We start from the raw sequence: 13,644 nt of genomic DNA on the forward strand, positions 1-13,644 counted from the left end.
CCCCGTCTTTCATCGGCTTCCCCATCGTCTTTGCCGCGGACCACATGAAAGCGGTGAACATGTGTTGGCCGTACAATGTCTTCAAAGAACTGTATAATTCGACGGCCAGGTGGGCGTCCCTACGCGGGGATTCTGGGGACTTCCGCTCGTACTGGTAGATGTCAACATCCGAAGAGTTAGCCCTGGCATTGGACGCAAATCCGACAACTCGATGGCTCTCGACCTCCATTATCCTGTCGTTAGTTTCCAGTTCGTTAACTTCGATGACTCTGGCAGCACCATCAGGCATCCACCACCGAAGATCTCTATACAGAGCCGTCGTATGTGAGCCTAGAAGTCGGAGGCTAGGTTTTGCTAGCGTTCCCTTGGTCCGCAACCACGCGTCGTCCTTGGCAATTTGATTCTGCTCTTCTTCCTTGCTTTCAACGCTGTTTTCCTGTTTGTGGACGAAATAAAGCCACAACGAAAGCACAGCTTCAAGCTCGTCGGAGAAGATTTTCCAGCGTCCATTTGCTTGTGCCTCTACCCGAAAGGCGATTGACTGAAACCCAGGCACGTCCGGAGACTTGAAAGCCGGAAGAGACCAGGCGAGCTTCTTGTCCGCAGAGCTAGGACCAATCAGGACATCCATTGCCACCTCGATCGCGCGAGCTAAAGCGATGGCCTCTGCGGATGCTGGCCCGGGCCAGCCGGCCAACTCGCCAAGATCCCTCCTTATCGTCATCACTTCGTGGGCCTTTGATGGTCTGTCGAGCCCACCTGGGTGGCGCGTCGAATCCGCCCCGGGACTCTGCCGAAGCGGTTTCAGCTTCTCCCGTCTCTCTGGGGTTTCGACGGCGGCAATAATCCAGTCCCAACTATCACTGTCGACCGAAGGGCTATGCTCTCGGTCCGTCCGGGATTCGGCCCAAGGTCTGCAATATTCGCTCCACTTCCCGTAATCTCCAACAGGACACTGCCAAGGGGCGTTTGCGGGCTTCCCAAGGGTCATCGCCAACCAATCCAGTTCATGGTCGCGAACGAGAGGTAGTGCCTTCGGATTTTTTGCGAGATTGCGACGAACTGCTGCTCTGAGAGTGGTCATGACGATAGTTGCGCCAAGCTGGGCAACGGACGCTGACCAATGCATGCCGCGTAAACCGATGAACTGCACGACGAAGCCGCAAATGCTGACCATTGTACCAGCGACAGTGATGGCTTCTCGTTCGTTGACTACCAGGGCGGGCATTATGAAATGTTTGTAGAATCCCGGTATTGTTCTCTCGCTAGCCCGGTGTGAAGTTGTAACCAGGGGTTGCGCCGTCTCTGGGAATATTGCAAAGGACAGGAAAGCCTGGTCGTTCACGGTTCCATGTTTCTGCAGCCAGACAACTCGAGCTTCCATCCCGTCCCAAGGGCGATATCTCGTTTCCGACGTACTGCTTTCGACGACGTGGGCACAGATAAATATGCCGGCTACCAAGAGCAGCGTGCCGGTTGCGGTACACGGAAAGGCGTAGCCTGCGACGGCGTTTCCATCCTTGAGCAGCATAGAGTTGGCATGATAGGCGGTAAGTCCTGAGTAGACGAGGACACCAAGTTGAAGGACAATGCCGCATATGGAAACCACGTAAAGCTCCCCTCTGCCCACTTGGTTGTGAACGTTGAGGGTGAGGTTGGGTGTGTCGGCGTTCGTATTTCGAATGACGGCGACTGGACGTTTATATAGTTCTAGATCGAGATCTTTGTCAGGCTTCTTGGAGTTCGAACTGCTACGAACTTTCTGCGCCTTGGCATTTGGCAGGGCTTTTCTGGGTCCTCTTGGTCATTAGGAACACGCTTGCCGAGCAGGCTGCCTCGGCCGGCAGAGTCTGATCGCGGGGGGGGGGGGGGGAGGGGGTCAATTGATGAACTTCCCGGACTCTCACTCCAGTGGGACGTTTCTTAGTTTGGGAAGAACCTTGACTTTTCTGGTAGTAGCTGCCGAATATGCGTTCTAGAATTACGGGCTCTGGCGATAAAGTAAGAGAGAGGGAGTAAATGTAGGTCAGGGTACTCACTGTATTTTGTCAAATAGTACCATTTGTCGAAGCTATTGGGATCCGTGGCAATTCCTGGCTTGGAGAGAACGGCATCGTTTAGTTTCTTTATCGGCATCTCCTCTGGAGTCATTGCCGTCCTCGTTTGGTTCCCGTTCTCACCCTCCTTGGGCATCAGGATGATGAATTCCCGAATCGGCCCTTCTCCCATTACCCTGACGATTTGCTGGCCGTTCCAGAGCTCACACACTTCATTCGAGGTAGAGGACATCAGCTCGGCCTCAACGACGGCACGGCTCTCCCTTGCCCTTCCGATGATGGCCTTGAGCCACGACGGGCCGCCGACTCGGATGGCACCGACGATAGCGGTGATTACGCCCAGTGGGGCCATGGCCAGGACAATGTTGTCGGCCCAACCCATAGACTGGCTCATGAACTGCGTGGTGACCCTCTCTCCAAACAGGGCCAGTAGGCTAGATGCCGCGCGGCTCAAGGTCAGCATATCTCCGCACAGATTGCAATGGACAGACTGCAGCGCGTACGGGGCGAGGTCGGAGAACAAGTTGTTGGAGAAATCATCTCCGGCATCTGCGCCGACGCATGTGACAAAGCAGAGGCCAACGAGGAGCCGCCGTAAGCTGGCGGGCAGCATTGTGAATTGAAGGACCGGAGGAGGGAATCGAAGTATCAAGGTCTAGACGGCTACTTCTCCGTTCTCTTGGGTCTTAGGGCAGCAAGAATTGGAGTCGGTGACGACGGACGACGTGGGTCTGGCGGTTCGAGGGCTGGCTGGTTCGGAGTACGCTCTGTCTAATCAGGAGGCAGAACACCCGCATTCGACGACCAGGGGCTGCTCGGGGGTTCGAAGTCGAGGCTAGACTTGCATTTGCCGTTTGCTGCGGCCCTGCTCGTTGCCCACTCGGCGTTCTCGAGCGGACGGCTGGGGTGGGCATGCTGATGTCTCTTTGCCTGCAGTGCAAAGCGACAAATCAAATACAGCGCGGAAAACGGGCAAGTGTCAAGAGGGCAACGCGTGTCGACGGGAATGGCAACTGCCAAGGATGTCGCTCGGGGTGGGGGGGGTTTGGTAGCAGAGTGGAGCTCCAGCAATTCCAAGAATACTTAATCTGGAAAGAACGAGTCAGAAGCAGACTGGATGTGGTTTGGGATAACCTGTAGATTGGACACATAATTTCGTTGCACTGGAGAAAGACGAGTCTAGGTAATGATGGGACGCAGATAGAAGATAGTATATGACGGCGTGGTCAGGGCAGTAGTTTATCTTTAATAGAACCTTGTTTCATTCTCCCCTTCTTGCCTACTATTCCATGTGCTCCAAGTCTAAGGTAGGTTAGTAGTCTCATGCTAACAAACCCCCTATGAGTCTATGACCGCCTTCCTGGCTCAGTCACCCAGAGGATAAGCATGCAGCACCTGGCCGTAGTACAATTCAGAGTCCTTTGAAGCCAAAAACACAAAACTCGGGGCAATCTCGCTCGGCTGGCCGATGCGTCCGATGCCCGACTTGGAACCGAACCCTTCCATCTGTTCGGCAGGACGAGAGGCGGGCTGTAGGGGGGTATGAACGGGCCCAGGCGCCACGGCGTTGACACGGATGCCCTTGGGCATCAGGCTCTTGGCGAGGGACCGCGTGAATGACACGATGGCACCCTTGGTGGCTGCGTAGTCGACCATGGACGCCGTCCCGCGGAAAGCTACCGTTGAGGTCGTGTTGATGATGCTAGAATGTGATGGTCGTTATCAATGTCTGGTTCTCTAGCGACGAAGAGCTTCCAGGGGCCATGACTTACGATGCGCCCTTTTTCATGTGGTGCAGGGCGTATTTGGTCATGGCGAACATCTGCAGAATGTTGCTGCGGAAGGTGCTTTCGACGTTGTCGAGATCAATCTCCGCGAAATCTTCGCACATGATCTGTTTGGAGGCGTTGTTGACCAGGACGTGAATGACGCCAAAAGCGTCGACATGCTTCTGGATTGCTTCCCGGCATTTGCTGTAGTCCATGAGGTCGCCGGGGATGAGCAAGCACTTGGTTCCCTCTTTCTCTACCATCTTCTTTGTTTCCTCGGCATCGGGCTGCTCCTCTGGCAAGTAGACGATGCTGACATCGGCCCCCTCCCGGGCAAAAAGCACGGCGACTGCCCGCCCAATGCCAGAACTGGTCGAGTTAGAACGGATACCTTACTCATGATGCATTTGATTACGGGGATCCTCTGTAGCCTGTACTTACTCGCCTCCGGTGATCAATGCCTTGCAGCCCTTCAGTTTTCCCGCCGCTGCGTACTCGTAGGCCTCGCCGGCTCCCTCCAGCTTGGTTGACTCGCTGGACGGCTCCATGTTTTTCTCGAGTCTTGAAAGTCAGCAGTCAGTGATAACCGCAAACCACAACTGGTAGCATCAGCGTGATATGTATCCATCCATACCCTGGCAAATTCTGAGACTGGGCCTTTTGTGGGACAGCCTGAAAGCTGCCGCCCTTGCTGAAGTGTTCCGACATGTTGGTTTGTTTAGGCGTCGTTACGAATGGAGATGATGTTGTCTGGTCAATGTTGTCTGTGGCTCTGAAAGTTGTCAATGAGACCTTCAAGATCGACTCCTAATTTTCTTGTGTAGGCAACTACCATAAACCGATTACTGAGTTGGATGCGCATTTGTTATGTGTGAGTCGTGACGGACTTGTTACTGCCAATGTAACCGGATCATGACGTCAACATTTCACCTGCCTGCCTCGAGCCTGCCTGGCACTACAGCGCCTCAGAGCCCTCTGCAATTTCCATCCTGAGGAGGGACTCTATTACATGATGATGGTAGAGATGACAAGCAGCTTCGGGTGTTGAACATGGAAATGATCAAATGAACCCAACGCCGGTACCATGAAGTACTATTCACCTTGTCCTTACTAGGGTAAGTTCCCTAAGGTACCTTATCGTTCAACGCTGGACAGTCAAGACGTTATATACCCATGGCGGTCCGTACAGCCGATCCATTTAGAGTCTCGATCTGAAGTTATCTGTCGGTTGTCGGTGTCATCCTACTTACCTTACTCTTTGTTCGCCTGAAACGAATCTGGGACAAAGCCGACCATTCCCTAATGGCTAGGTACCTTACCTACCGGGATTGAGAAACGGTAAGGCACGAGTGAGTCGAATACTCCGTTCCTGAGTGAAGTTCCCGTCCGTTAAGAGGGGTAGTCGGCAGGACAATTTTCAGACACAACAAATCAGGCTGCACTAACAGCAGGTACAATACTTGTCTCCTGGCCTGATTGCGAAGGAGATGATCTCTTTATCTCATTGTTCTGCGTCGAACAAGTTGAGTTTCCTTTCCTCAGAGATGCTCCGACCACAGAAAGAAAAAAGCCCCAGCCTCCATTGTCATTCTCTCACATATAAATACAAACTTTGACGGCGATGCCAATGACTGAGATCAGCTCTGCTGCGAGCTCGCCTCTTTCAACAACTGTCCGGGTTCTTTCTTAGGGTTCGTCTGCACTAGCTAAATTCCCCCTCCCGGTCCGGATCTCACCCAGGGTACGGAAGTGCCACAGTCACGATGGATGCTAACGAAAAGCGGAATACAGCCACAGTCGGGTTTGTAATTGACCTGAGTACCATCTTGAACTGGACAGATTCTGGCCACTATATTCCTGCTGCTGGTGCGAGGGAGACCATCTGTCGCCTCCAGAACAGTAGCATCCCCTTTGTGATCGCAACGACGAAAACTAAGTTTACCGAAACAGAAGTTGCGCGATGGCTGTCGGTGGAATTGGGTCTTGGTGTCGATCGGGAATGCATTATCCTGCCCCAGTCACCATTCAGAACCTTTGCCAGCACCTACAGAGGCCGCACCATACTCGCTGTCGGAGGCCAGGAGGAGAAAGTTCGCCGATACGCTCTCAATTATGGATTCGACCATGTTATTACATGCAAAGATATTGCTAGCCGGAAACATTGGGGACAAATCGTCTCGGCGATCTTCGTGTTCTGGGCTCCCAATGATTGGGATCGGGATACTCGCACGGTTATCGACATGCTACTTTCCGACCAGGGGCGTGTTGCGTTTCGCTACGAAGGACTTCTTGACGAACGCTTCTTCGACACGCAGCCAACATTGTATGTTTGTATGGCTGATACATCTGTAGCGGGACATCAACCCGTTGTCAGGGGTGGCAAGACCTGGTTTGACACCCTCCTGAAGAGGTGGCGATCAGAAACAGGCGGATTACCGCTCGAATACAATGCCTGTGGCATGGGGTGCGATGGCCTGACAATCCATACTGCTGACAAGGTGTTGAATGTGTGCAACCGAAGCCTGCACCCCGCCAACCGCCCTTTCCCTCGGACAGTTTACATGATCGGCGCTGACATTGGATTTGGAGGGGATACCGACCAGAACCCTATTGTCCGCTCACCGAACAGCCGTCGGCGGAGTATCCGCGTTGACGTTAACGAACGGGGACTGACTGTCCACGACTTCGACCCCCCACTCAGACCGTGGCACGTAGCTAAAAGTCTTGAGAAAGCAGTTGAGTACGCCCTACTCGAGGAGTACTGGGAGTGCATCGAGGCTGGACTGACACCACTGTTCCCGAAGCCTGAGGGTGCTGGACTGACACCACTGTTCCCGAAGCCTGAGGGTGCGGAGACATCGCTCTTGTAATTCAGGTTGCTAATCATGTAGGTAGGTAGCTACCATTTCTCTCCTGAGAAGCCTAACGGCTAACGCAATGCATGTTATCCCGGAATATATCACCACATCTCAGATGACGAACTGTAACAGTAGATGTTAGTAGTATAAAAGATTGAAGTCGACGTCCAGTTCAAGTTAGGGGTGCCACACACGTACCTAGTCTATTCTGATCAAGATGGAGTTAGGTATCCTGTAATATGTATCCTGATGTAAAGACTCAGCAGAAGGTCAAAAGTGAGGAAGAAAATCCGTCCATTCCGGCGTCTTATACAACTCGACCGGTGCCCTCCGCAAGCTCACAAACGCCTCAACAACCAGAAACACCCTTGCTATCACGAACGTCCCAAGCACAAGATACACCACCACCGTCTTCACCCTCTCCCGCCTCCCTACACCCCCTTTTCCACCCCCAATCCTGACCCCCGGCACGCCGCCCGAAACCCACACATCAAAACCCAGCCAGAACTGACGTGCGGCAAAGAAGCCCCAAAGCACGATCCCAGACACGCCAATAACGCCCGCCGAGACGAGCCACAAGACCCTTTCCACCCCCGTCGGGAACAACGCTTCATGATTCACCTCCGAATTCGACGGAACGGTGGTCGTGACCACATGCAGAGCGCCGTACCCGGCCGCGGCCAGCGCCAGAACCGACCGCAGTCGGTCGCGGTGCAGGTTGACCTGCCCCAGGGACAGGTTGTGCAGCGAGGGGAGGTTGGGCAGGCGTGGCGACACGACGTAGTCGGTCTCGCCCAGGAAGTGGCCCAGTTGTGGTACGAATGTGAAGTAGTACGCCTTGTATGCCGGGCGTGATGTGCATGCAGCGCGGAGGCGGTCTGTCGCGCGCGAGGCTGCTAGGAGGGTTGATGTTGAGAGCCGCGGTTGACTACTAGTAGGGTCGGGTTGTTGTTCTGCGGAGGTGGACTTGGAGGCGTCTGGGAAGACGCGTCGGCAGTATCGGCTGTGCCGAAGGCTCATGCCGGTGTAGGGGGGAGTGCCGTAGGTAGAGCAACTCGCGGAGATTGGCGGAGAGTTGAGGTCGAAATTGTAACGGAATGCATTGTTTTTGGCTGCGGCGTGTGGGTTCTTGGTGCCTTGGCCCGGGTCTGGTTCTAACCACACTTCAGGGAAGCCGAGGAAGTGAGACGGGTTTCGGGTGCCTGGGGAACCGATGGAGAGATACGTTGTGAGTTGAGACCTTGTCGCTCCTGTCCCTTCCCCGGCCGCGCTCTCCCTGTCCGTGGGCGGCTTGCAGAGTCTCTCATCGTCGTCGTTTGCTACATGAACGAAACATCGAATATCTGTGATTCCGTCGACAGAGCTCATACTGGAACACAGATGCATCAGACAGAGGAGGTCCTTATCGTCTTCGTCGTTCAGGAAGGTCGGCACCTGGACGTCGAGCGGCTTGTTCCACCACAGGAGATAGATGACCAAGGCGCAGGCGACATGTCCACAGGTGTTGATCTCGAGCAGGGAGATGGGCAAGTGCTTGATGGCCCTTCCTAGAACCTGGATCACCATCCATCCCGCCTGTACGCAGATGATGCTCTTGGCCATCCAGTCGGCCTTGCTCTTGTCTTCGATCTGAGGCTGGTCAATCTGCGGCAACCGACCAAGAAACGAGAGTAATCGGATGCCCTCGGGTGTGACGGTAACCGTCTTCTCAACCCCAGGCACGTTCGCAGCGAACCTCCCATGGCAGCGTAGAAACACTGCGTCATGTCCCAAGCGTGAGTGCTTTGGCCGCGGGATTTACTCTCGGCATCCCCGTCCTCCTGCCGCGCCTTTGCATCGGCTTGAATCTCTCGCTTCAGCCACGAAGCTACAATGAACTGGGCGGCAGCTGTGGCAACAACCACTTCAGGGGCAAACACGCCGTAGAGGACCCATTTGGCTTGTTCGATAAAGCGCCACCGCAACGGTCGATGTAGAGGGGGAACATTGAGGTGCAGCGCCGACCAGACACAAAGGGTGAGTGTCAGAACACAGGAAAATATCAAGGAAAAAGTTCCACGGCCATTTGGCTCGGCCTGCCAGCCGGTTGTGACACCTTGCGGCGGCTGTTGGTGTTTTGAGTCCTGAGACTCGGTGGAGTTTGTTGTAGAATTGTTCGACGTACCCAAAGCTGGCAACAGTATGGCTAGCAGGGAGGCAGAAACCAGGCCAGGTTTCATGGATCAAGGATTGTCATCAAAATTCAGAACCGGGAATGAAAACAGACGGGACGGGGTTCAGACTTTCAGTAACTTCTGTGCCAGGGTAACAGGCAGTCCCACAACTTTGGGAAGTGAAATCATATTGAGGTATTAGATCTGGATCGTGCGAGAAAAGTGAATGGAAGAAGCTAATGCAAGTGATAACAGCTACAAGTACAACTGCAGCTGACTGGCCAGGTATTCCCCAAGGCGGCCTCACTAACAGTACGTGTGAGGTGTGCAGCGCAAGGCTGTTCTGAACCAACACTGCCACACAGGTGTGGGCACTACTAGAAAAGTGCTACCCTACCAACAGGAACACATGGTTAGGCGTGTTTTATCATTCGCCAAGCATGATTCAAGCACGGAGAGCGGTGTTACTTTTCTTGCTGTGTGCGCCGTTCACCCTGTGTTGGGAAAAAAAACTGCCTTACCACTGAGGCCTGAAGCGGCAACATACACTCGAGATAATGCATTGGTATTTGGAAAGATACCTAAGCATAACAGAGTGAGGTTCATGCTCTTCAGACTCAAGAGTCCGGCAACCGGAAAAATTGTGCTCAGGGCCCGGGTGCTCCCAGCCTCGATGTGCTGGAGCGATCCCGGACACCAGGCATCACCGGCCAGGGGCAGCAGGTTTGCCAACACCATCCACCGCCCGACAAAGACGGCGGACTGGAGAGAAACTCAAAGCGAGGAACCATAAACGCCGACAAGTCTCAACCTTAGATGCTCGGACGATCAGAACCATTTAGCGTACCACCGCACTGCCGGGAACTGCTGAACATTTTCTCCTCCTTGTTGCTGCATTTCTTCCACACCATCTCCCAGATGGCGAGGAACGGGCTTGTGGATATCAAAAGAAATAAGCAAACCCACGTCAGCCAGATCATAAACCTTAGCTTGAAGTTGTCAAGGGCACTTCCAACTCCAGTATTGTTCGAAAGCCTCAAACTCGGGCTCGTACGCCGGGAGGGCAAGATGTATGAATCCAGCATCCCGCCATTCATCACCGTATGGCCCAATAATCATGGCTTTGCAGTACTCCCAATACTCCGGGTACCAGCCTGCTTGCTCCCAATCCACGATCCCCGAGATCCTAACTTGTCGTGGTTCATCCGATGATATAATGACGAGTATGTTGCCAAGATGAAGATCCCCGTGGGTCAGACATATCCGCGCGGTATCCGGCAGCATCGCCCGGTACGGCTCTGGTGGCCGTTCGGCAACAGGGACCATATATACGGAAACAAACTGCACGAAATTGTGGAAGTCTCGGGCGCTGGTAAATGGGCCGTGGTGGTGATGGGGACTGAAATATGTATCCTGGACGGCCCCCCGGTTCACGGAGCCTATGAAAAGTGTGAGAAAAGATGATGATTCAACTATGAACAGGAACGTCAGTGCTTACCAATGAATTGGTCATTGGGGTCTTGCTCAACCGCTCTCAGGCGGTTCACAATCAGTCCTAGTTGGCGCGATATAGCCGATTTTTCGTCTCCCGTCAGAGAGTCCCACACTTCTCCCAGATTTTGACCAGGTAGAAAACTCATGTAGATGAAGTGAGATTCATCCCCAGCCTTATCGGTGGATTTCCACCCAAATACTTCTGGCGCGGGGACTTCGGCCACTGGAAACAACTTGTTGATGACACGGAGTGCTAGGGCCTCTTCTAAGTGAACCTGACTTTTGTGGCCGTACTTGACCAGGACACCCAGTTCCGCGAAGTGCCAGATTCCTTCGGAACGTCCGCTTGCTGCGAGGACTTTTTCTGGGCTCGGCAACTCACGGCAACGAGTTGAGGACCCTGGGTCACTCCCTAGGTCGCGAAAGAAGGACGAATCAAGGAAGTCGAACTCGGGCAGCGAAGATATGTCAGGAAGTTGACACAGCAGCCTCGTGAACCGCTCGTGGTTCGGCGTTGCAAGCAGGTTCGGCGCTCCGCGCGGGGATAAACTTCCCATGTTGTTTGAATGGGCTATACCTAGTCGGGTGTATCACGATGGTAGCTGGAAGATCTTGAGTTCAAGACTCCAAGACTCCAAGTGCCCACGTCGAGCGGGAAGGCTGCAGGCTGCAGGTATTGTGCCACAGTGAAAACCGTCTTAGGGTTAGGGTGTAGGAAATAAGCGGCCCCGAGCTAATCTCAGTTGTAACTTGTGGGTTTGAATTGAGGTGCTGTTTGTGAACACCCAGTAAGGCATAAGCCCAGGGCGAATCGCCTACCGTAGTGGGATGTAACTTTTATCTTTAGAAGTTCAGATGGATTGATCAATTGTGGTTGAAAATTTGAAACTCACCCTCATTCCTCAGCGGCTCCCCAGAGCCAATTTATCCAGGTAAGCGCGTAGGAAGCGGTGATTTCCGGCTCAGACTCTCACAGGCCACTCTGCGGCTCGTGCCCTGGGTGGTACTTCCAACGGATACCCATTGGCTCGTGCTTCATATCCACTCAGGGCCCCTGTCTCAACTCTTGAGCCGCTCAACCAACGGGTAGGCTGGAACCAGTTGAAGCGCCAGGATTGAAGGCTCGAAGGGGACAAAGGAGTCAGAAGCACGAGACGAATAGCGTAGGGCCGTTGAAGAGGGACCTCAATGTAATTACGGATACGACTGGAAATCGGGGCAGTCTGGCAGGCGGTAAGTGTGTGGGGCGGAGCGTTGGCCCTGACAACAGCCCACCCCAGTGCCGACAACAGTCCAATTCCATCGCTTCTCTTTGAGCGCGCGGCTCTACTTCTACACGTCCACCTCAAGCCGACTGGAGTTTCTAATCCAGAGGTGTGAAGAGCGTCCTGCGACCCACCCAGGCCCTAGACCTGATGAACAAACCGGCAGGGTACACCCAAGAGCAACAGCCAACACTGTTGAATGATTTCCAGAAACTACTACTCCGTACGGAAGTAGTACTTCGATGATCTCCTCTTGGCACCGGTAATGATTCACAGATGTATGCACATCGGCGATAAAAAGCAAAATGAGGTAAGATTGTACTAAGGTAGGGTAGTTAGGAAAATCACACGCTCAACTCCTCAGGAAGTGTTGTCTGTCTGCGCCTCTCGGAGCTTCTTAACTAGGAAATCGCTTGGCCGAATCTTCTTTCAACCTTGAGTCGTTGGTTCAAGAGTCTCCACAACCAGGGTATGCCGCCTTCACTTCTCACACCGAGTTGGTTCCAACTTCTACATGTAGCCCACGCTATACCCACGGAAGCCCGTCCCTCGACCCGGATGCCCCGCGCATGCGCTTAAGAATACCTTTATGATTGATGAGGGTGGAGAGACTGGGGAGTGCAAGGCTAGCCAGCGCGCCTCAATATCGAAATGGGGGAGGTTATATCACAATGTCTCTGGGAGAAGAAGGATATATTAGGCCTAAGCTCTTCACCATCTCACGTCCGTTGACCTCACCTTCGTCTCACCCCTGACTAAAGACAAGCTATTCGCCCTTTTTGGTTTATCATCCTTTCGCCTCGTTTTCGAGCTTTCTCACAACAAGCAGAAATGTCTTCCCGTCCCGTCTATCTTTTCGTGTATGGGCGAACGTCCAGAACCCGCGGTCATTTTGCCATCTTCGTTCCCAATGCTTCGGATGTGGGCAAGACACCTTCCAAAACCGAGACCTGCAAGGGGACTGTTATCCACGTCGTCGGCAACCCTATGGCTGGGTTCTTTCATGAGTTCAAACGCAATTACAACACATACGCGTCGAAATCGCTGGGAACGGTGGTTCTCCTGGGATATATTCAGGAATCGCTTCATGTCGATCCCAGCTCCAGCGCCTTCTCCACCGACGTCGTCGCCCTCGGGTCTCTCGACGCGGCGGCTCTCCAAGTGCCTGCACCTGGCCAGAGCGATGTCAGAGCTCCTGTTGATGGTGTAAGTGTTCCGTTTGTGTAACCATTGACTTTTCTTTCATATGCATTTAAGGGGCACTATTAAGTAGTGCCCCTTGTAAGACGAGCCAACAGGTACCATTCGTTCCGGCGTCGGTGTCAATCGTTTCCTAGGTGACCAACAAACGCTGCCAGGAGTGGACCATGGAGTATATCCAGTATCTGGTCTCGCTGGGCTACTTGGACAGCAGCGCGATTCAACTGGCTCAAGATCAACGTGACCCTCCATCTCACGGCGTCATGCTTCGTCGTGAATGACGGTAACACTGGCTGGATTCCCTAGCTTGCTTTGCTTGCCATGAGGATGTGCCGCCTCCCGTTAATGGCAGATGAATCGTGTTGAGGCTTCTGGCTGGCCTCCAGGCTGTACTGATATTTGAAGTCGCACTTGGATAGGTACTTAGGTTGTCTTTTTGGAATACACGTTGCTCCATGTTCATTTTTATCTGTAATGCAGAACACGCTGTTGCACCCGCCGGGTTTGGCGCCCCTCCCGATCGGGTATAGCGCTACGTCAGACTCGCGTGCTCGCACGGCCCGGCTGCGCCCGCAACATAAATACGAGCCGATCCTCTCTGACGTCGCTTTGTTGTACTCTCGACTTCTTCCTTCATTCCTCTCCCTTTTCCTTCACTCGACCCCTGCCTCTTGATAATGCGCTCATCGCCAATGCCTCTCTGATCGCTCATTTCGCCAAGGCGGCCGCGTTTCCCTACCTACCACCCTTTCCCTTCCCCTCTTTCCGGCGCCTCAGAGCCTCGTATATCGCCTCTCGCGTAGTACTTGCGCTGTTTGGCAGCTGTTTCCCCGGAGCTCTTCTCCTTA

At 53.6% G+C, this 13,644-nt stretch overlaps 6 protein-coding genes across 6 annotated transcripts; 3 read left to right on the top strand and 3 right to left on the bottom strand.

Moving 5' to 3' along the window:
• Positions 1-1,878: 1,878 nt before the first annotated feature.
• On the bottom strand, positions 1,879-3,082 carry N656DRAFT_783302 (uncharacterized protein). Its single transcript, XM_064815923.1, has one exon. The coding sequence runs from the start codon at positions 2,668-2,670 to the stop codon at positions 1,924-1,926; it is 747 nt and encodes a 248-aa protein (XP_064666939.1). The 5' UTR covers positions 2,671-3,082; the 3' UTR covers positions 1,879-1,923.
• Positions 3,083-3,276: 194 nt separating this feature from the next.
• N656DRAFT_831748 (NAD(P)-binding protein) lies at positions 3,277-4,687 on the bottom strand. Its single transcript, XM_064818638.1, has 4 exons — positions 4,461-4,687; positions 4,268-4,387; positions 3,830-4,195; positions 3,277-3,759 (listed from the first exon to the last, which is right to left on the bottom strand). Exons 1-4 carry the CDS (start codon positions 4,532-4,534, stop codon positions 3,423-3,425), a joined length of 897 nt encoding a protein of 298 aa, XP_064666940.1. The 5' UTR covers positions 4,535-4,687; the 3' UTR covers positions 3,277-3,422.
• Positions 4,688-5,589: 902 nt separating this feature from the next.
• N656DRAFT_716347 (uncharacterized protein) lies at positions 5,590-5,943 on the top strand (the record flags this gene model as incomplete). Its single annotated transcript, XM_064812127.1, has 1 exon — positions 5,590-5,943. A coding segment is annotated over one exon (354 nt), but the record flags the coding sequence as incomplete, so codon positions are not given.
• A 107-nt stretch (positions 5,944-6,050) lies between these two features.
• N656DRAFT_783306 (uncharacterized protein) lies at positions 6,051-6,694 on the top strand. The gene is made up of 3 exons (XM_064815924.1): positions 6,051-6,333; positions 6,417-6,631; positions 6,668-6,694. Exons 1-2 carry the CDS (start codon positions 6,160-6,162, stop codon positions 6,477-6,479), a joined length of 237 nt encoding a protein of 78 aa, XP_064666942.1. The 5' UTR covers positions 6,051-6,159; the 3' UTR covers positions 6,480-6,631; positions 6,668-6,694.
• Positions 6,695-6,954: 260 nt separating this feature from the next.
• Positions 6,955-10,888, bottom strand: N656DRAFT_801153 (uncharacterized protein; the record flags this gene model as incomplete). The annotated part of the gene is made up of 5 exons (XM_064818083.1): positions 6,955-8,441; positions 8,486-8,623; positions 9,685-9,770; positions 9,847-10,276; positions 10,336-10,888. 5 exons carry the CDS (start codon positions 10,886-10,888, stop codon positions 6,955-6,957), a joined length of 2,694 nt encoding a protein of 897 aa, XP_064666943.1.
• Positions 10,889-12,278: 1,390 nt separating this feature from the next.
• Positions 12,279-13,235, top strand: N656DRAFT_783309 (uncharacterized protein). Its single transcript, XM_064815925.1, has one exon. The coding sequence runs from the start codon at positions 12,428-12,430 to the stop codon at positions 12,821-12,823; it is 396 nt and encodes a 131-aa protein (XP_064666944.1). The 5' UTR covers positions 12,279-12,427; the 3' UTR covers positions 12,824-13,235.
• Positions 13,236-13,644: the final 409 nt, after the last annotated feature.

Source organism: Canariomyces notabilis (genome assembly GCF_033297395.1).
Source record: "Canariomyces notabilis strain CBS 508.74 unplaced genomic scaffold N656scaffold_26, whole genome shotgun sequence".
Lineage (NCBI taxonomy): Eukaryota > Fungi > Ascomycota > Sordariomycetes > Sordariales > Chaetomiaceae > Canariomyces > Canariomyces notabilis.

Bases quoted from the DNA above. Each gene is read 5' to 3' on its own strand.
- N656DRAFT_783306 (XM_064815924.1), top strand. From the start codon at position 6,160: ATGGCTGATACATCTGTAGCGGGACATCAACCCGTTGTCAGGGGTGGC. The intron at 6,334-6,416 runs GTGTGCAACCGA...TGGATTTGGAGG, and splicing joins CTGCTGACAAGGTGTTGAAT to GGATACCGACCAGAACCCTA.
- N656DRAFT_783309 (XM_064815925.1), top strand. From the start codon at position 12,428: ATGTCTTCCCGTCCCGTCTATCTTTTCGTGTATGGGCGAACGTCCAGA.
- N656DRAFT_783302 (XM_064815923.1), bottom strand. From the start codon at position 2,670: ATGCTGCCCGCCAGCTTACGGCGGCTCCTCGTTGGCCTCTGCTTTGTC.
- N656DRAFT_831748 (XM_064818638.1), bottom strand. From the start codon at position 4,534: ATGTCGGAACACTTCAGCAAGGGCGGCAGCTTTCAGGCTGTCCCACAA. The intron at 4,196-4,267 runs GTAAGTACAGGC...TAACTCGACCAG, and splicing joins GCATTGATCACCGGAGGCGA to TTCTGGCATTGGGCGGGCAG. The intron at 3,760-3,829 runs GTAAGTCATGGC...ATCACATTCTAG, and splicing joins CACATGAAAAAGGGCGCATC to CATCATCAACACGACCTCAA.